The 22,126-nt window shown below is 33.8% G+C and overlaps 2 protein-coding genes across 3 annotated transcripts in view; one reads left to right on the forward strand and one right to left on the reverse strand.

Annotated features, from left to right (window-relative positions):
- The window catches only part of COG5 (component of oligomeric golgi complex 5), a 268,380-nt gene that overhangs the window by 51,340 nt on the left and 194,914 nt on the right, over window positions 1-22,126 (forward strand).
- GPR22 (G protein-coupled receptor 22) lies at window positions 13,812-20,713 on the reverse strand. 2 transcript variants are annotated; one of them, XM_020882726.2, is made up of 3 exons: window positions 20,290-20,713; window positions 18,423-19,363; window positions 13,812-16,718 (listed from the first exon to the last, which is right to left on the reverse strand). In XM_020882726.2, exon 3 carries the CDS (start codon window positions 16,692-16,694, stop codon window positions 15,393-15,395), a length of 1,302 nt encoding a protein of 433 aa, XP_020738385.1. In that variant the 5' UTR covers window positions 16,695-16,718; window positions 18,423-19,363; window positions 20,290-20,713; the 3' UTR covers window positions 13,812-15,392. The 2 variants fall into 2 exon arrangements, with proteins under 2 accessions (XP_020738385.1, XP_020738383.1); XM_020882724.2 differs by having other exon boundaries at window positions 18,321-19,363.

The raw sequence follows: 22,126 nt of genomic DNA on the forward strand, positions 1-22,126 counted from the left end.
GCCAGGCCTTCCTGTTTATCGCCAACTCCCAGGGCTTGCTTAGACTCATGCCCATCAAGTCGGGGATGCCATCCAACCATCTCATCCTCTGTGGTCCCCTTCTCCTCCTGCCTTCAATCTTTCCCAGCATTGGGGTCTTTCCAGTGAGTCAGTTCTTTGCATCAGGTGGCCAAAGTATTGGTGCTTCAGCATCAGTCCTTCCAATGAATATTTAGGACTGATTTCCTTTAGAATTGGCTGGTTTGATTTCCTAGCACTCCAAGGAACTTTTGAGTCTTTGCCATCACCACAGTTCAAAAGCATCAATTCTTCGGCGTTCAGCTTTCTTTATAGTCCAGCTCTCACACCCACACATGACCCCTGGAAACACCATAGGGCAGCAGCTTTACAATATTGTTTGTGAGTAGAAGTTGAAGGGCGTTCACAGCTTAAAAACAACTTAAAGAGTTTTAATGGAATGGTCCCTCTTCTCCATTGATGCTGCCTGCGTTTTTCTTTTGAGATATGAGATTGGTCTGTGATTTAAATGTGTTCATTCTGAGTATTCTAAGAAAACAAAATTACATCCTAGGGGTTTGTCTTTTGCTTCTGGTTATTCTAGAGAACATTTAAGAACGTAAAAGAGGCATCATTTAAAGAGATCTCAGTTTTATTTTTAACATTTTATTAAAGTATAAAAAAGATGCACAAAGTTTACACTTTAATGAATTTTTTTAGATTCGATAGCCTGACCTAATTAAAAGTACAGGGTAATATCAGAAAACTTATAAAAGGAACATACCAAAGGCTGGAGAAATTGCAATTAATGTGCAATGTTTATGGATTTGCCCAGAAGTTTAAAAATGAAACATGTTTCATTTATTGAACATTTTAAATTTGGGAAAATATGTTGTTTTAAATGTAGGAGTATTTTATAAAGTATGCTCATAAATTAAGGTAACATAAAGCTGAAGAGAAACAAGATCTGAATATTAAAAAAGCAGTCTCAATCTGCATAGTACCTTTGTGAAGATAACGACTATTTTTAATACATCCTAATGACCAATTAATTTGACTTTGACAGTCTCAATTTTACTTGTATAAGTTTCATTTAATAATATTTAAAAAATAATTCTGTTATTTTTGTTCACTTATTTCTGGATGTGCTGGGTCTTCCCTGCTGCGCAGGCTCCCCTCTGGCTGTGGAGAGCAGGGCTCCTCCCCAGCTGCCCGCACGGGCTTCCCGCGGTGCTGGCCTCTCTGTCGCGGAGCGCCGGCCCAGGTGTGCGGGCTCGGTAGCTGTGGCTCCCGGACTTCGGAGCGCAGCCTCAGCAGCTGTGGGGCATGGGCTTAACTGCTCCACGGCATAGTAATGTGACTTTATACTTATGCTTGGTGACTATTAAGTTCCTAAATTTGACTGAGGAAGGAATTTTGATAAGACCTACCATAGGCTATATATTTTTATTTTTTTCAGAATAATCAGCTCAATTCTAGTGTTATTTAAAAAACTAAGTTCTGCTGTCATACTACTATCAATGGTTTAGTAGAATAATTTTTGAATCTTTAAAATTATACTATGTTATTTGTGAAAACAAGAAAGTTCAAGTATATATTAATTTCTGAAAAACTAGAATGTATAGGTAGATATCACCTAGGAATTCATTTTGGGAAATCTCCCAACTATTTCCTTGTACATTACAACATCTATTATATATATTCTTTTATATTAATATTATATTACTTCCATGTTAATAAACACAAATATATCATTTTAATGCTAAGTAATATTCAGATGAAAACTTTATAAAAATTTCTGTAAATAGTCTATTACTGTTAACTGCTTTGGTCATTTTAATATTATTTACTGGTATAACTATCCTTTGATGACCATGCTTGGAGATATATTTTTGCACAATTATTTCATTGATAGGATAAATTTAAGAAGTTGAATTCCTGGTCAGAGGTTATGTTTAAAGTTTTTGCTTAATGTTTCAAAATGAAACTTCTTTCTTGAACTAATGTGAGAGAATATACTTATAACTTTGTCATCATTGATAGACATTAACATTTAAAGATTATTTGCTAGTCACATATGTGAAAAATAGTATATTATCTTATTTTTTAACTTATTGTAGTTTGCATTTTGTTTTTGCTGTGTTTGTCATTTGCTTTTCATTGATGAATTAGTTGTTACTGGCCTGTTTTCCCGTTGCTGTATTGGTTTGTAGACATGTATTCTTTACGAAATAGAGGTAAAATTGCTCTGCTTTATAGATTATATTTCCCAGTTTATCCTACTCTTTCCTTTTTTTAAGTATAATTTTTACAACTTTATAGTTACACCTGTTACTATCAGCCAGTCTTATTCCTCAGTCAGTTATTTCAAGGCTGTTTCCTTTCTGCTGCTTGTCCAGGGACATGTGCTCCATTGTTCTTTGTTTGCGCTCTTTAAAAAGAATTACTTATTTTCATTTTTGGCTGCACTGAGTCTTTGTTCCTTTGCACAGGCTTTTCCTAGTTGCAAGCAGTGGAGGCTGCTTCTCTTTGCCATGTGTGGGGCTTCTCACTGCGGCGGTTTCTCTCGTTGTAGAGCATGGGCTCTAGGCGTGCAGGCTTCAGACGTTGCAGCCTGTGGGCTCTAGGGTATGCAGGCTTCAGTTGTGGCACACAGACTCAACAGTTGAGGCTAATGGGCCCTAGATGGGCTTCAATAGTCGCAGCACACAGGTTTGGTGGTTGCGGCTCATTGGCTCTGCAGTGTGAGCTAGTAATTGTGCTGCACCAGTTTAGTTGCTCAGTGTGGGATCTTCCTAGACCAGGGATTGAACCCATGTCCCCTGTATTGGCGGGTGGATTCTTATCCATTGTACCACCAAGGAAGTTCCATTTTCACCCTCTTTGTAGTTATATTTTGCCTTGTGATATTGAGGCTGACATTTTAGTCTTATTGCCATTACTTTTGTAAGTGCCTGCAACCCAAACCTTTTATGAAATGTTTGGGCAAGTGAGGGCTAAGTGCTATTATAATGAGCCTTATAAAAGTGCTTTTATGATTAAAAAAATGCTTATAAGATAGGTGACTTATTTATCATGGCAACTAGGATTTTATGGCTATTGCTGCTTTCCAATTTTGACTGGGCATTTTATGACCTGTCCACTAGATCCTGTAACATATGTTACTCATTAAGATTTTAAAAACGCTTATGTAGTTTGAGAAGTTGGTTGTGTTGTGGAACCAGTAAGTCTATTTGTTAATATAAATGATAGTGATAGAAGAAAAGAAGTAAAAGCTTCTCATCTTCTTTCTTGGATTTAACAACAGTAATAAAATATTTAATGGTGTCCTTTATTGTGTGTTCAAAGTGCAGTTTTATTTTTGTTTGTTTTTTAGTTCATTGTGATTATTCATATTGTATCTTTGAATCATTAATAGGTAAGATGTTTTAATGAGGACTAGAAATTTTGGGTAAAATAGATGTATCTTAAACTTAGTTGATGAAAGTTTAGTTTATTAACTTTTCATTTTGGAATTTTCTAGCAACCATCTCTGCTAAGTGTCATTCTCCTGATGTTAGTCTTTGCCTTAGCTCAGGTGGATCTTTTGGTTTGTGGTTTTGCAATTAACCATTTTTCTGCAACTGGGTTTTTCTAGAACTTTGTTGAGAGAGACTATTTATGAAAGATTTTTCTGAAGGTTAATGAGTTTTTCCATTTCTGTTAATCAGTGAATCTTTGAAAGTTGGGAAGTGAGGATGAAAGGAATAAGTACATCATAATTACTGGAGTGCCTTTTTGTTTTGTTTTTGTTTTTAAGAATATCTGTTTTCTTATCAGTTGGAAGTCCATCTTTCTCTTCCAGCTGGTCTGATTGGCTCCATTGTTGTTACTGTTCAGTAACTAAGTCATGTCTGACTCTTTGCGACCCCATGGACTGCAGCATTCTGGGCTTCCTTGTGTATCACCAACTCCCAGGGCTTGCTCAACTCATGTCTGTCGAGTTGGTGATGCCATACAACCTGTCATCCTCTGTCATCCCCTTCTCCTCCTGCCTTCAATCTTCCCCAGCATCAGGGTCTTTTCCAGTGAGTCAGTTCTTCGCACCAGGTGGCCAAAGTATTGGACTTTCAGCTTCAGCATCAGTTCTTCCAATGAATATTCAGGACTGATTCTCTTTAGGATGGATTGGTTTGAGCTCCTTGCAGTCCAAGGGACTCTCAGGAGTCTTCTCCAACACTGCAGTTCAAAAACATCAATTCTTCAGCTCTCAGCTTTCTTTAAGGTTCAACACACATCCATACATGACTATTGGAAAAACCATAGCTGACTAGATGGACCTTTGTTGGCAAAGTAATGTCTCTGCTTTTTAACATGCTCTCTAGGTTGGTCATAGCTTTTCGTTCAACGAATGAGCATCTCAATTTCATGGTTGCATTTTGGAGCCCAAGAAAATAAAGTCTCTCATTGTTTTCCATTGTTTCCCCTTCTATTTGCCATGACGTGATGGGACTGAATGCCATGATCTTAGTTTTTAGAATGTTAAGGTTTAAGCCAGTCTTTTCACACTTTCATCTAGAGGCTCTTAGGTTCCTCTTCGCTTTCTGCCATAAGGGTGGTGTCATCTGCATATCTGAGGTTATTGATATTTTTCCCAACAATCTTGATTCCAGCTTGTGCTTCATCCAGCCTGGCATTTCGCATGATGTACTCTGCATAGAAGTTAAATAAGCAGGGTGACAATATACAGCCTTGACGTACCCCTTTCCCAATTTGAAACCAGTCCATTGTTCCATGTCTGGTTCTAACTGTTGCTTCTTGACCTGCATACATATTTCTCAGGAGGCAGGTCAGGTGTCTGGTATTCCCATCTCTTGAAGAATTTTCCACAGTTTATTGTGATCCATGTAATCAAAGGCTTTGGTGTAGTCAGTAAGCAGGAGTAGATTTTTTTTTGGAACTCTCTTGCTTTTTCTATGATCTAATGGATATTGGCAATTTGATCTCTGGTTCATCTGCCTTTTCTAAATCCAGCTTGAACATCTGGGAGTTCTTAGTACTTGTGCTGTTGAAACTTATCTTGGTGAATTTTGAGTGTTACTTTGCTAGCGTATGAAATGAGTGCAATTTTGTGGTAGTTTGAACCTTCTTTGGGATTGAAATGAAAACTGACCTTTTCCAGTCTTATGGTCACTGCTGAGTTTTTCAAGTTTGCTGGCATATTGAGTGCAGCACTTTCACAGTATCATCTTTTAGGATTTAAAATAGCTCAGCTGGAATTCCATCACCTCCACTAGCTTTGTTCGTAGTGATGCTGCCTAAGGTCCACTTGACTTCACACTCCAGGATGTCTGGCTCTAGGTGAGTGATCACACCATCATGGTTACCTGGATCATTAGATCTTTTTTGTATAGTACTTCTGTGTATTCTTGCCACCTCTTCTTACTATCTTCTGCTTCTGTTAGGTCCATACCATTTCTGTCCTTTATTTTGCCCATCTTTGCAGGAAATGTTCCCTTGGTATCTCTAATTTTCTTGAAGAGATCTCTAGTCTTTCCCATTCTGTCGTTTTCTTCTATTTCTTTGCATTAATCATTTAGACTTTCTTATCTCTCCTGCTTTTCTTTGGAACTCTGCATTCAGATGGGTGTATCTTTCCTTTTCTCCTTTGCCTTTCACTTTTCTTCTTTTCTCAGCTGTTTGTAAGATCTCCTCAGACAACCATTCTTGCCTTTTTGAATTTCTTTTTCTTGGAGATGGTTGATCACTGCCTCCTATACAGTGTCATGAACATTCCTTCATAGTTCTTCAGGCACTTTATCAGATCTTATCCCTTGAATCTATTTGTCACTTCCACTGTATAATCGTATGGGATTTGATTTAAGTAGTTGAATCTGAAAAAGAGACACAGATGTATAGAACAGACTTTTGGACTCTGTGGGAGAAGGCGAGGGTGGGATGTTTCAAGAGAACAGCATCGAAACATGTACATTATCTAGGGTGAAACAGATCACCAGCCCAGGTTGGATGCATGAGACAAGTGCTCGGGCCTGGTGCACTGGGAAGACCCAGAGGGATCGGGTGGAGAGGGAGGTGGGAGGGGGGATTGGGATGGGGAATACATGTAAATCCATGGCTAATTCATGTCAATGTATGACAAAAATCACTACAATATTGTAAAGTAATTAGCCTCCAACTAATAAAACACACACACACACACACACACACACACACACACACACACACACACAATAAGTAATTGAATCCTTTTCTCTCTTATCCAACCTAATGGGAAATAAAGGGAACAACCTTTTACCCACCTCTTGTAAGAATGCAAGACTTAATGATTAGTGTTTTGCATTTTTATTTTATACCATGATTAATTTTAATTTACCTTTTTTCATTCTGTTTGCTCTGATTTTTATTTTCTCATTTAATTGTATCTAAAGTTGGATGCTTTAAAATTTGTCTTGTATTTTCCTTAGGATGACATAAGATATAAATATTTACCAATTTTCCTTTCTTACTTCCTAACTTTAAGCTTACTTCTTCGAAGGAAAGTTATGACCAACCTAGATAGCATGTTAAAAAGCAGAGACTACTTTGCCAACAAAGGTCCGTCTAGTCAAGGCTATGGTTTTTCCAGTGGTCATGTATGGATGTGAGAGTTGGTCTGTGAAGAAAGCTGAGCGCGGAGGAATCGATGCTTTTGAACTGTGGTGTTGGAGAAGACTCTTGAGAGTCCCTTGGACTGCAAGGAGATCCAACCCGTCCATCCTAAAGGAGATCAGTCCTGGGTGTTCATTGGAAGGACTGATACTGAAGCTGAAACTCCAATACTTTGGCCACCTTATGCGAAGCGTTGACTCATTGGAAAAGACCCTGTTGCTGGGAGGGATTGGGGGCAGGAGGAGAAGGGGGTGACAGAGGATGAGATGGCTGGATGGCATCACCGACTCAATGGACATGAGTTTGAGTAAACTCCAGGAGTTGGTGATGGACAGGGAGGCCTGGCATGCAGCAATTCGTGGGGTTGCAAGGAGTTGGACATGACTAAGTGACTGAACCGAACTGAACTGACTTTAAGCATAGTTTTAGTTTTGGGTCACTTGCTTTTGTGAGAATCTTTTTGAGTTTGTAGAGATTTATTCCAGAGAAACATATGCATACATATGCCTATTAAATTTTGCACACAATTTCAAGGGACTTAAGAGACTCCAGGAAATCCTGCATCAAAGTCATTGTTTATCTGAAATGTATTTTTTGGGAGATGTTTTTCCGTATGGTGGCTGTGTTCAATCACCTGAACGTTCTTTGTATATTTAAATTGTATTCATTAGCAGCCCATTTTCAGTAATACTAGCTTGCTCTGGAGTTCTGTGATTTACTGAAAGTGCTAAAAAGCAAAAGAATTATTAGCAGTAGATAATATCAGTGTTTTTGGAAAGAATTCTTAGTGTAAGGTTAATAAGAAAAGTTCCCAGAGTAGTTTTTGTTCTACTCTTTGAAATATTTAAATAACACTGGTTACCAGTGTTATTTAATCTGTTATAGAACCAAATAGGAAATTAAAGCTGTCATAAACTACCAAAGAGTAGCTGATATTTCCTAAATTGTGTTGATGGCACAAACAAAGGAAATTTCAATAATAAAGGAAAAATATTTGACTGAAACCTCTACCTAATTTGAATTACCTCTGTTCAAAAGATAAACAAAATGAATTTTTTAGTATTTTCCTTGTGAACTTATTTTAGAAGTAATAAATTTTGTCTTGAAATGAGTAAAAACATGCAAGTATAGTGCTTACCTTCTGGTCAGAATAAGGTAACATTATGACAGACAATAATTGTGCGATTTGTAATTAACTGAGTATAATGGCTGAATGAAGTCACACTTTACATTGTCTTCTTTGTGTTTGGTATTCTTTTATCTTCTGAGTGTATGATTTTTAAAGGAATATCCTTTGGAGGAGGACATGGCAGCCCACTCCAGTATTCTTGCTTGAAAAATCCCGCAGGCAGAGGAGCCTGGTGGGCTACAGTCCAGTGGGTCATGAAGAGTTGGACATGACTAAGCACATATGCACATGTTGCCTAGAAAACTTCTCTTTAGAAAATAAATTTTTTTTGCCCTTGGTCATGCAGCGCTGTTTGCAGGATCTTAGTTCCTGCCCCAGGGATTCAACCTGAACCCACAGCAGTGAGAGCACAAAGTCCTAGCACTGATCCGCTAGGGAATTCCCACATTTTAGTTCTTAAGGAATCAAATGTCCTGGTGAACTGTAGTATTGTTGCAGGAAAAGGGACCCCTTCCAAGAAACTTGGCTCTTGTCTAACACTCAAAAATGAATTATGCGAGGAGACTCTTACATGTGCCGACAAAGCAAGAGATTTTATTGGGAAAGGGCACCAGGGTGGAGAGCAATAGGAGGGTAAGGGAACCCAAGAGAACAGCTCTGCCAAGTGGCTCACAGTCTCGGGTTTCATGGTGATGGGATTAGTTTCTGGGTTGTCTTTAGCCAATTATTCTGACTCAAGAGTCCTTCCTAGTGGTACACGCCTTGTTCAGCCAAGATGGATGCAAGAGAGAAGGATTCTGGGAGGTGGTCAGACATGTGATGTCTCCTTTTGACCTTCCCTGAACTTTTCCAGTTGGTGGTGGCTTATTAGTTCCGTGTTCCTTACCAGGACCTCCTGTTGTAAAACAGCTCATGCAAAGGGTTACTATGGTGCCTGGCCAGGGTGGGCGGTTTCAGTCAGTGTGCTTCCCCTAACTGTATATAGGTCCAGCCAAGAATTTTATAAGGTAAAATGAAGTGTGCTTAATTTTTTTTTCCTTAAGGCACTGTGGCCTGAATTGAGTTCAGAGTTGCTTCTGTATCTTTTCATTTAATAGTTATTTGAATGTCTGTTGCTGTGATAGTCTATCTTCTAGTATATAAAGTAATGATTCTTAATCTTTAACACACAAATCATCTAAGAGAACTTATTAAAACTTGTTATTTGGGTGCAGCCTTAGAGGTTCTGCTTTATTAAGTAAAAGTAGGGCCCAGTAATTGGAGTATTCCGATAAACACCATGGAGATTCTGATAAAGGGGGCTATATTTTGAGAAACTCTCTCCTAAACAAGATGGACAGGGAAGCTTGACATACTGCAGTCCGTGGAGTTGCAAAGAGTTGGACACCATGGAGTGACTGAACTGAACTGAAACTGAAGCAAGATTAATAAGTTTAAAAGTTGTTCCTTTCAATTTCTCAAATATTTACTCACCCATTGGTATAGCAGTCATTTTTTCTAGGCAAGCATTATGAAGGTTACATTAGTGTTACAGACTATTATTGTATTATGTGAGTTAAAGACAGTTTATAAAGTTAGGTAGCTACAGTTTGCTAGCATTTTGTTGTTTGTAAGAAGTGATACTTTGAAGAAATTTAATAGCAAATGAAACTGAAGATTTTTAAGAATTGGAAAGAAAATTCTTAAAGTGTAGACATATAGTTTGATTTTTTACATTTCAGCCTGCCCTGAGTGTGGTATTTACAATATTAGAGTGAAATACATATCTTTGTTTCTTCTCTACCCAATCAGTATTCCACAAATAGTATGACATGTGGGATTGTGTGTAATATTAATGGCTGCTGTGTATATGTGTCAGTTCCATATATTAATATATTTCTCATTCCTACAGTCTGTGTCTCATATGGCCCGAACTCTGATTTATTAGTATTAACATTAAAAAAATTTTATGTTAAGTTAATATATTTTCATTTTGCATCACCTACGAGTATTGTACGTCCTAAACTGTCTCTGCGGAAAGTGATTCCTCATAACCTTATTATCTTCTCTTGTTCCTTTTTCTTTTCTCCCTGAAAAGTTGGTGATGTGTTTTGGTAGTCTGCCTTGCTGAATGCCTCTCAGAAATACATGACATTAAATAATTGCTTACATGGAAGCAGGGTGAGGAAAATGACCTCAATCCCAGACAAACTCAGCTCTCTGTTTCTATCTTACTTGATGCTTCAGGGTTTGATACTGGTATGAAGTTAATATTGGTGGCCCTGACAGGAGTGACAGCACTTTTTACCACTTGTTGGTGTAAATAAAAAGCTGTCATCCTTGAAAGCCATAGATACAGAGTATAGAGGTCTGTTAAAAAAAAGAAGTGTGAATAGAAGGGTGGAGATACTTAGGGTTATTTTCACACGTTATTTTATCACGAGCCAGGGGAGAAATATTACTGTGTTAAATTTGCTCATCTTTTTCCTCTTGCAAAAATGAGTATTCTTTAGAAGGTGATAGCTTTCGTATAAATGATGATCCCAGTGTTCTTTTTGTTTCTACATCTCAGTACTATTTTTTTCCAGATGTTTGTGAATTGTTACAGTATTCTTTCATTCTACTTATTATAATGTAATATAAGTTATCATATTACTACTGATCTGTCTAGTCTGTTGACTGCATTTTGATTCTTTCACTGTTTTGAATGTTTTTTAGAAAACATCTTCAAATTAATTGTCTTTTGTGAACTTGAATCTATAATTCTATGTTCTCTTTGTATTTCTCTAAGAGTTAAGCATCTCTGAGTTTTTTTGGATCTTTTTCCTAGTTTTTCTGAGTTTAATTATCTCCTTGTATTTCTTATTTATAATAGGATCTGAGCTTCTCTCTTCCCTAACATTTATTGTTTGTCATCTCATGTTTAGCTTTCTTTGAGTTCACTTCGGTCCCATAGGCAGCTGTCATTCAGAAGGGGTATCCATCTCTGAAATGTAAAGAAAATAACTGTCAAAAGTTTTCTCTGGTTTTTATATTTCTTATCTTACAGAGTGGAAATGAAGAAAAGAAATAGATTATTTTATGTTTTTCCCTTGGTTTTAACTTCCATTTAGAAAACTAAGCTGTTCCACAATTTGTTAAGTTACCTTTTTTACTTTTTGAAATGTAATTTGAAGCTGTTTTATTATATTATAAAAAGTTTAAGTACTTGATATTTTATCAATATTGTTTTTCAGAAACTTCGCTTATATGATTTTTTAAAATTTTTAAAAATTATTTTTAAAATAATTAGCCATTGACAAAGAATGAAGGTGATATGTATATAATGAGTTGAATGGATAATTTATAATAAATTATTAGGAAAGATACAAAGGATCATATTTATATTTTTTACTTTGTATATGTCAAATTTTGCCAGTGTTTAAAATTTTTTATAATTAAAAAAATTACCAAAGAAGAAAATAGTGTTTAATGGAAAAACTCAATAAACCAATATGTGAAAAATACAAAGTAGATAACATAAAACATTGAATTGGAGTTTTCACTTTGAATATTTGTAATAACTAGAACATTCTTGAATAATAATATTTATTTTACTTAATTGAATTTTCTGCTTTTCCAGAAATTCTTGTTTTTGTCCTTGTTACCTACGTATTAATGCTTTATTCAAAGCCTAGTTTAAAAAGTTCTTAGATCATTGAGGAAATCTCATTTCTTGTGGTCCTTCTTATGGCCCTCATTTTTAATTCTTCAGTCTCTTATACCAGTTGGCTTTCTAGTCAGTTGGATACTTCATTGATTCTGCCTTTATGTTGCCTGTCACATGTATATACTCCTTTGCAGAGCTGCCAGCACTCTTTGCCAGGCCTTTCATTACCTATCAAGGTAATGGCAGAGGTTCCTATCCTCTGTGCTTTACCCAACTGTTTGGTTTTTCAGTTTCCCATTGCTGTGTCTTCGTCAGCTCTCCTACATATTGCTTTTTTTTGTTGTTATTTGTTTTTTGTAGCTCACTTCCTACTGCATTATTCCCCTGCTCAGATTTCTCTGCTGTCATTGAAGACCTCTATCTTTTGGTTCTAATTTAATTTACCAGATAAGTTCTCACTGCTCTATTACTTTTCTTCTACAGGGAACTATGTTTTCTGTTTCCAGAATACACTTTAGTAGCTTTCCTCAACAATCCTTTTATTTATACTGTTCTTAAATCCAACATAATTCTTTTCTTATTAAGAATTTGACTCTTTTAAAATACCACATTCTGATTTTTTTATAGGTTTTTCATACTTTTTACTACCTTGATTCTATTTTTTAAGCTCTGAGGGTAATACATAAGTTTCTGCCATATAAGTGTCTTCCATAATGCCTTCTACTTTGTAAGGATTCAAATATTAATTGAATTACAAAGCTTACTTGAATGTATAGTCATAAAATATAAAGCCAAAAGTTTTATTGGCTTTGGAAAGTAGTCTTGAAGTTACTATGTTGAAGAAAGCCCTACAAATAAAGCACTTGCTTTCTTATACTTTTAGGTTTTTGCATTTAAAAGTCTAATCTCAGTGAAATCTCAGGAGTTTGATTTTTTAATGTCCAGAGAGCTGAATTTTGCTATAACTTTATTTGGGGGATTAAAAAAACAGACCACATACCTAAAAATTGACTTATCATGAGTGAGAAGTACAGAATTATTATGAATGGCATTTTTAATTAAAGCATTATTGTTAATTCTTTTTTAATATGTTTGAACATCTGTTGAATACAGGTTGGTAGAATAACAATGACCTTAAATTAGGAAACAAATCAAAAAGCAGTAGTTCCACATCTTGTTGAGCACTCTTCTTTAGTTAGTTTTTAAAATAATAGTTGTTTCTGTAGTTTTTAAGAACTAACACAGTTAGCTGTATAGAAATTGATATCTGTGAATGTGATTTGTGGCAAGTGGGTAAAAAAAAATTGATTTTAAGAAGATCCCATATTGAATTTATTGTTAACCTTTATTGCTTTTGCATTTAAAACTTCATTCTAACATGAAAAATTTGCATTAATTTTTTAAAAATAAAATTATTTGAAGTAAAGTAAAAAATTTGCATATTATGGTAAGAGCCATTGTAAAAAGAATAAAAATAATTCACCTTCTCATTGAATAAGCATTTAAAAAAAGCTTGTCTAAGCTTCTCATTCTTTCTTTTTAAGCTGAGATCAGCTGTTGCAAACATATTTGTGACTTATTTTTAAAAACTGAAGTTTTAACATAAATGTTATTTTAGTTTACAAGTTACATATTATTTAACACTAACAAGCTATCAGAGGTTATCTGGTAAATATGAATATTCTTGATTATAGATCATTGGGTATACTTCTATATATCTGAAAGATTAATACAGGTGGGCAGAAATGCTTGTTAGTTGTTCTTGTGTCAAGTGTAGAAATAGTAATAGTTTAGAGGGAAACATTATAATATTTGCTGTGTATTTCTTATTTTGTTACTTTTCTTATTACAGAGAACAAGAAGGCAATAAGGCAGTTTAGACAGATTTATTAGAAAAGTGGTTTTTAACTGAGTTTTTTGGCATGTTTATAGACTTGAAGATGAAAAATATTTAAAACATAAAGGGTTTTTCTTAATATGAAAACTTTAAACATAATCTGATTTTCACTTAGATTAAAAACTTGATATTAAAATATTTATGCTCAGAAATCCAAGTATAAAATTAGTTTAAAAATTTTAAAGAGTATTTTAGAAGATACTCTGTGCTAGATATACTTATCTAACAAAAATTTTCTTGATGTCTTTATGAAATCCTGGTATCTCTTTAGAGTTTCAAAATATTAGTCCTACTTGCTTACGCTTCATATTGTCAAATTGAGACATTTCTTTAATTCTATTAAAGAGTACAAAGTAAGGCAGAAGAACACTGTTCCTTTGCTAAGGTTTGACATTATATCAAGATTATTATCAGAAATATATCACTATTAAATTTCTCATGTAATCTCAGTGAATTCAAGCTATTGCATGGTGCTCATTTCCCCAGTGTATAAGATAGTTCAGTAAACTAGATTGGGTGAATTTCATTTATTTACACAAAAGTGGTGTATTACTGTTTTTTTCCTTAACAGTCCAACATTTAATTTTTAATTATAGAAGACCACCTGATGAAAACAGTTTCTTTCAATGAGAGATTATTATTGAATTGTTTGACAAAATTTTTTTATTTAAAAATGAGTTGCTACTTGATTTAGTGAATACAGTATGAAAAAACAGAATAAAGAATTGTCCAGTTAACCAATTACAAGGTAGCAAGTATTTGCCTATATTTGCCTACTTTAAATAACTTATTGCTAGTTTTCATATACAGTGATAATTAGCACTTACTGATAGATTATTAGATTATAACAATTGGAAAATCCTTGTTTGATATAAGCTTCTCAAACCTGATATCTATAGTTGGGATTAGTAATTTCATAGTTTCCTAATATGAATTGAGGATTGGAGGCAAATGCTTTAAGTTTATGTGTTGTAGAGTAAAAAACATTTGCAAGATTTATTGCCACTTTAATGATTTTCAGAGTTGAAAAGAACTAGGGTATTTTGAAACACTTGGGAGCTCTGATAGTGTAGGAACATTGTATAAATTTTATTACTCTAAAGTTGCTATGTATCTAAAATTATAAGTGGGTGACTTTTCTATAATGACATCAAGTCTTTTTTCCCCCATTCATAGAATTCAGATTTCAGTAGTTAATTTCTGTTATACAAAAAGTCCAACTTGAATATAAAATTAGGATGTCAGTTTATTTTAATGTACTGGTTTTTGCCTGTATACTGTATTAATCCAGAGCATTTTGTTTAACTCAACCAAAGTGAGGAAGGAAGAAAGAAGCTTTGGTTTTCTTCCTCCTTTTTATTGTCAGTTTGTTTGTATATTGTAGGTATAGTGCCCTTGATCTTAAAAAATCAAACTTTTCTTCATAATAAACTTAAATTTCAAAAGTTTCCCTGTCTTGATGTACATATACAGAGTTGTTTGTTTTTTGCTTTTTGAATTTTAAAATCCTAATAAATCCTGCAATTTCCTACATTCCAAAAAGGATAAAGTTTCATATATAGGTCATTATTTTTGAAGCATCAAACATTATAGCAAGTAGACTATGTTAGAAAACATAATATAGCAGTATAGAAAATCCTGGGTTGTTTTGATTGTTTGGAACCCATAATTTTGGTTTCTACATTAAAACTGCTATTCCAGTTATTAACATATAAATATATCTATAGCTTGTGGCTTAGAAACAATACACTTTATAAAAAAATGCAAGGATATCTGTGTCAGTTATATTTTAAAGTTATACAGTGTTTTAAGGCTATGTATTTATTCTTTAGAAAATATGACTTACATGAATATCTTCTGATGGACATAATATTGACAAAATATACACATGATATTACCTTAACAAACTGCCATGCAACAGATACATTAAGTAATGAAGAAATTGAATATATATGACCTAATTTAATCTTGACATTTACATTGAAAGTTTACAACATAACCTATACTTAAATTGTTTTTCTTATATTTGGCAGTAATTCATTTTTTACAATTTAAAAATTTTGAATGTGGGTTTGGTGAAACTTAGACTTTCCCTAGTCTGTGACAACCTGAGGTACTAAACATTTTTCTCTTATTTCACTATCTTCAAAGGTGATTTTTTTGTTTCTTTTAGGGTCTATCCAAGAGTTGTGTATTACAGCATTATTAGGCATGGGATCAGCTTCTACTATGGAAACAACTCGCTTTTTCATTTTACTTTTTAAGACCTTTTGAAATTTTTGTCTAGTAAATGCATATAATAGAGGGTGAAATATAGTTGTTCCATAACCCATGACTAGAAAACACAACCTTAATTTTACTAAAAGGTCACTTGGGCCTAAACATAAAATGGTGGTATTTAAAACAGAAATTGGTGTCCAGCAGAGAAGAAATGTAGAAATAATCAATAAAGACATTTTGAAGACTCTTTTTTGCCTCTCTCGTCGTTCACGGTGTCGTTTCATAGCTCGCCGGAGAGCAATTATTACAGACACTGAAGTTCTAACACCAAAGACTACATTTCTCCCACCACTGCCCTGTGACATGTCTGTAGTCTCATGTTGTGTGGTTAGAGAAATTGTCTTTTTCTTTCTCGCTTTCTTCTTCTGCCCTGTTGAGAATCTTGTGCCTATTCGAATATTGAGAGCCTGAAGTATTTTGCTGTATGTGATTAACATCACTATGACAGTGAAAAAGAATATTGGAATCTGTACTAGCAGGTGATAATACATTCCCAGTTCAGTGTAGTATTCATTTGTGCTGACACACAAAAGTGTCTTGTTTTCCCATGTATTTCCACTTTGAAGGCTGAAAAAATTTACCTCAATAAAGGGAATCAGGAAAGAGAAAAAAGAAAAAATCCAAATGGATATCATTAGCATTGCAGCTCTGCCCATTGTCAGAATTCGGTTTGCAGGCTTTACAGAGATGTCGTATCTGTCCAAAGTGATAGCGAAAACGTTGATTGCTGTTGAGACACTTGCAAAAGATACACAGGCCTCATGGAAACAGCAGATGAGAGCAGTGTTACTCTCCAGTGAAAGCAGAAGGATAACTATAGTTAGAGGAATACATCCCACACAAATGATTACATCAAGTACATGAAGATTCATTGTTATAATGTTACTGACAGAGTTGATTAAGTTGGATTTCATGCAGTAAAGTACCAATACGGTGAGGTTGCTGCCAAGTCCCAGCACAATTTCTAACATAAGAAATCCGGTGAGAGACACTTGAAAGCTTAATGGATATGATAGTGGTTGGTACATATTGGTGTTGATGTCATCAATGTCATCTCGCACTGTAATGTTAGATTCAGACTGCATGTTGATTTCCAGAATGGGAGAAAAACACATTCTTTTGGAGCAGCTGTTTTTCCCCTAGAAAGTGAAATAGAATAAACTATTTGATATTCAGCAATTTAAATTATGTACAAAACCTGTGTTCATTGTGAAAAAATTTTTTATTGTGTACTTAGTTTAATTTTTAAATTTATAAACTGTTAATGGAAAATGTAGAAACATCAAGATTACTTTGTTTTGATGTAAAAGGAAATTGGCCCATTTGAAGAAATAACTATTGGGGATTGCTTCTGTATGGTTTGAAATTATTTAATAAACTAAAAAGGTTTTCCTTATTAGGGTTTTTCAAGGTTATTATTTGATATACAGTGTATTTTTGTATAGTAAAACTACCCAGTATGCAAAAGTAATTTTAGCCCAGTGTCTTAAGATTTAATTTTAAATGTTGTGAGTAGGTGGAAAATAAATGCTGTTTTAACATGTTGTGGCACAATTAGTGTAGGTGTAATTATTCCCATGAGATTTCAAGTGAACAGGACAAATGTTCATTTAAAATGATAAATGGCACAGAGCCCTAGTTTGTTTTAAATCACTTTGTCCTTTTCCTGATTGAGAATCATATTCAGAAGTCTACAGTGTGCTTGGGGATATCTGGAGTTTTTTCCCACCGAAGTAGGAAAATGATAAATATTTCATATTTTGCAGTGAAAGTGCTCACTGAACTTTACAACGAGCAAAAATTGGAAGAAAAGGGACAGTATTTTGAAATAAAACACCACAAACCTGGGTAAAAGAGCACTAATCACTCCTATGAATGAATGATTTATTTTGTGACCACACCCTTTCATATCATGTAGAAAGAGAAAATGGAAATTTAATATCACTTAAGAAATAGCCATTTTTGTGATGGTTTAAAAGAATATATCAATTGATTTTATTAAGCAGATTTTTTTTAAACAAAAAATGAAATTTTAGGGAAAAAGGAGTATCTGAAGCCCATTTTCTGAGGAATCTATTAAATTTACACATTCCCTGTGAAACCTTTTGTATAAATCACCCAGTATATATCATTTTGAGGAAAATTAAGAAAAAAAACAACTCTTGCTAATTCATGCATATTTATGTTTTAATATAGAAGTTTAGAGTAATTTATAAAAATGTCTGATTTGCTGGGCTAAAATGTCAGTAATTTGTATATTAAAATATAGATGATACAACCAACTATATTTCACATTTCAAAGACAGCATTTTGCCTGCAAAATCATAACAAATTATAAAAGCTAACAATTTTCAGAACTTATGTTAGCTTTTCACTTGTAACCTTTGACAAGTTTTAGAATACAGTTTTATTTATGCATATTATTTTAGAGGTAGTATTTCAGAAGCACAAATGCTGATAACATTATTAATTTCTTTTGAGCTTGATATAAAGTATTACTAAAGGCATGTATTTGAGTAAGTGAAAGTCTTAGCCAACATTGAAATCCTATAAAAATGAGAAATTTTAAAGTGTGCCAGATTTTCAGAACTGACAGATTAAAACATCAGATCTTTGTCACAGCAATTAGAAGTGTCAATTTTAGACAATAACTGAGGGAAATACATTGAACTGTAGCTCAAGATTCTTTTCTCTTGTAAATGTTAAACAGTGCTGTGGGCTGCATGCATCTTCTGACCTACCTGTTTGTTGTTGCCTTATGGGCCTTTTGGCTCACTATAGCAGTTTTCCATAATATGATAACATGATGTCATTGACAGATTTGGACATGATTTTTTTTTTACCTGACAACAGTGAAGTAGCTGTGTTTTATTTCATGTCTTGTAGGAATTCTTTCATTTTTCTCTTCAGTACTTCAACTGCATGAATTGTAAGATTTAGTTGGCTGATGGATTTCTAAAGACCAGTACAAAATACTTGTGTTTGTTTTACCTTAAAAAGTCACAACCGAGAGAAACTTCCTCAAATGATAGGCGTTATGTTTCCCTTTGAGAGAGTTTATGATGATGTTTCTTTATTTTCCAGAACATGTGAAAACAAAAAGGAAACATAAAGTTTCTAGCTTCTAAAATGTTTTTAGACATCCTTTTGTTACAAATGTAAATCTGTTTCTATAGCAGTCCTCATTACTTTGAAATGATTTCTTGGTCACATAACTTGCTTTGTAAGTCCAGTCCATGTTCTCTTGATAAAAACCATCTGCTATTTAATTTGGTTTGTTTTCATTAGAAGAGGACACATAATTGGCCATAAAACTCAGATGGAAAAATTCTTTAGTAATATTAATTGATATGAGTATCTGAATATTTAGTGCAGAAAAATACTTGGTAAAGCTTCATTAGCTTGCTGGTAATGTATGTCATTTCTTTTGGCAATCCATGTTTCATTGTTTCTTCAAGAATTGGTGGCTCCACGATTCTGGTAATGTTATAGTATAAAATTCTCCTTTAGAAATGCTCACCATTTTGTTTTCAGGGTTTTTCAGTTAAATCGCTTTTCATTTTGTGGCTATTTTATATGGCATCTTCTTAGGATTATTATTATTGATGTGTTATAATCCCAGCAGTCGTGTAGACCTTATTCTCCGGTTTTAACTCCTTAATGTCTTAAAATCGTGTGTTGCAAGAATATCCTGCAGTTTATGGTTCAGACAGCTAGGGAGATGATGGATCAGATGCATTCTTCATATTGTCAGTTGTAAATACTGAATTAGCTGCTTTGAGCCCTTGTGAAAAAGAAAAAAGTAGTTAAACAATAGGGTTCCTAATAATTTTCAATTAATTGAAAGTTACTTTAGTTGTGCTTATTTAACACTATACACAGTATTTGTTATCAAAGTAAGGAAACTGTATATATTATTCGAGCCATAGCTTATGCATAAATTTAAAGGTTTCTTTAAATAAAAATATTCTGTCTTCCTAACGAAGACTAAAAATTATGTTATTCAGTAACAGAGTTAATATTACAGACATTGTGTTTTTTTAAACCAATTTCTGCTCTCATTTTAGAAGTTAAGGTGTATTTTCAGAGATTATGAGCAATTAGCATACATTGAAAGTACTGTCATTCCTTTTTGTCTTTATAATTAACAGTATTTCCTGCTATAAAATATTATAGCTTGTTTAATTATTAGCGCAGGGTTTGAATTCTAACTGGTTAAAACAGATTCCATGATAAATACTATAAATTTCCTTGATGCACTGTTCATGTGGTTGAAATATAAAGGGTAATATAAAATGTAACTGCAAATTAAATAATTTTCAGTGAACATGCCCAGTAATAAACTTAACCTAAAATTGAGTAATAATAGCTAAATAATAAACCTGATTCTTTCAAGAAATATGATAATTTTTTTAACACTTGAGAAAGACTAGTAATGACATTAGGATATTTAGTAGTCTGAAGTAACTTAAAAAGCTGGTAGCTTCATTGTGATTCAACAAAGACTATTCTTTATATTTAACATACCATCCTAAAAAATTACATTTAAAACATACCATATCTTAAATAGATCTAAAAGATACATGTTTAGCAATAAGTAGAATTAAGCAAATAAACTCTTAAAATTTAGGCTGAAATTTTTCAAAGTAATTTTACCCCACTATGCTGGTTCAAAAGCAGCCGAATACTATAATAAGGAGCACAGCTTACCTCTGCTAAAGATTTGAAAGATTCTTGATGTAGTTGAAGCGTTTCCAGTTTTGATTGATTCATTTTGTTCACTGGTTAGTAGAGGACCGGGAAAGAGGGTCATAAACACCTCTTCGGAAGAGACCTTAATGAAAATATGTGTCTGTACTATGCCATTGTTTCAGCAGTACTGCTAATGTATGGAACATGTAGTGCTGCTTGGAGGCTGCTGCAGTCTCTCACTCTTCCTACTGTGGAATCAATAAGCATCTGAAAATACATAATGAAAGTAATTTAACATACTGAAGGCTTCTTGTCTCCAGAGACAACACTTAGATTCAGTCTTTCTAAAAAGGAATGGCACTGCTTTTCAGAGGAAAGCCTGTTCTGGGCAGCTTTTGCAGAATGACAGCCTACCTTGTCGCTTCTCTCCACTGCAGAGAGATGCAGTGCATTCACTAATTTTGATTGGTCAGTTGTATTGGGCTTAAATTGTGCTTCATATGTATAGCAGGGATTTTTCATCCCCCACTGTTTTATATAAGGATGCTTTTTTAAAAGGCTATATTTATAAATGGTTGTGTGTTGCTGTTAAAAGAACATGAGTAAATCAGTCTTTAAAAATGCATATTCCTTTCTGGTTTGTTGTTCACTTATGCCAAACATTAAAAAATATGGCAGGGGGAGGGGGTAAGAAAGAATTACATAGCAAAATGTATGTATTCTTTTTAAAGCCTTGGATAATTGCACTTGAAAATATTTTAGTTGTATATATGTTTTAGGTTGAGATTCTTTGTTCTACAAATAGAAAGCCTTTGCATCTTTACTGTGAACCACATTGAATTTCAACTAGTTTGTTTGTATTCAAGTCATTTTCTCTGTGTATTCCAAATTTTTGTGAACATCTCAAGGTGTTAAACATTATTATGACTGCAGTAGTCATTCATTCAGGTATCCATTCATTTCATTCAGGTATTCATTCATTTCATTCATTTGTTCAAAATATCAATAAAACTTGATTTAAGGTTGTTATACCCTACAAATATTCTTTAAAATTCCATTGCTATTTTAAAAAATATGTAAAGATTTAATCACAGGCATTACTTTTGTTATTACTAGTCAACCTTCACCTCTGGTAACCCATTTTGCTCATTAGATACATACTGGTCATGTGCCACTGTATTTTATTTCAGCTGGTTGTTTCTGTTTTTAACATGTGTTCTTTTAGTGGATTGCTATACCTTAATATGTGCAGCTGCATGTTAAAGTTACTGGGTGAATATATTGGTAAAGGAAGTTAATTACATATCTTCATAAGTTACAAAGCTAAATTATTTTTAGGATATTCTGTCAAAAGAATTAAAAGCAATGATGTAAGTAACTTAAAATATTTAAATTTATATTAGTTTTGGTCGTTCAGTTGCAAAGACGTGTCAGACTGAATAATTTTCTGTTTTCAATATTGAACACATTTTATTGAGGAAGACTATTTTTTAGTCTTGAATATATAATATGGCTGGATTATGGATCTCAACAAGACAGAAGGCATGTTTCAAATCATTAAATTATTAGAATATTGATTACCTGCTTCCATTATTTTAGGAATGTTAATGATCTACATTTAAAAAAAATGTCTACTGAGTTTTTAATTTATAATTGAAATTATTCTTTATAATTTTGAAAGTCAGTATACATTTTAATAATCTTCCACTGCTAGTGTTTAAGCTGCATATGGAGCTGGCTAAATAATATGTGGATTGTGAGTTGGATTTCCATAGAAGTTGAGAGTAATGTGGTAGAAAATCTTGCTGTGAATTTCTAAAGTTTTCTGCACAGCTTTGGGTGGCAGAACTTTGAT

The sequence above is a fragment of the Odocoileus virginianus genome, chromosome 1 (genome assembly GCF_023699985.2).
Source record: "Odocoileus virginianus isolate 20LAN1187 ecotype Illinois chromosome 1, Ovbor_1.2, whole genome shotgun sequence".
Classification (NCBI taxonomy): Eukaryota; Metazoa; Chordata; class Mammalia; order Artiodactyla; family Cervidae; genus Odocoileus; species Odocoileus virginianus.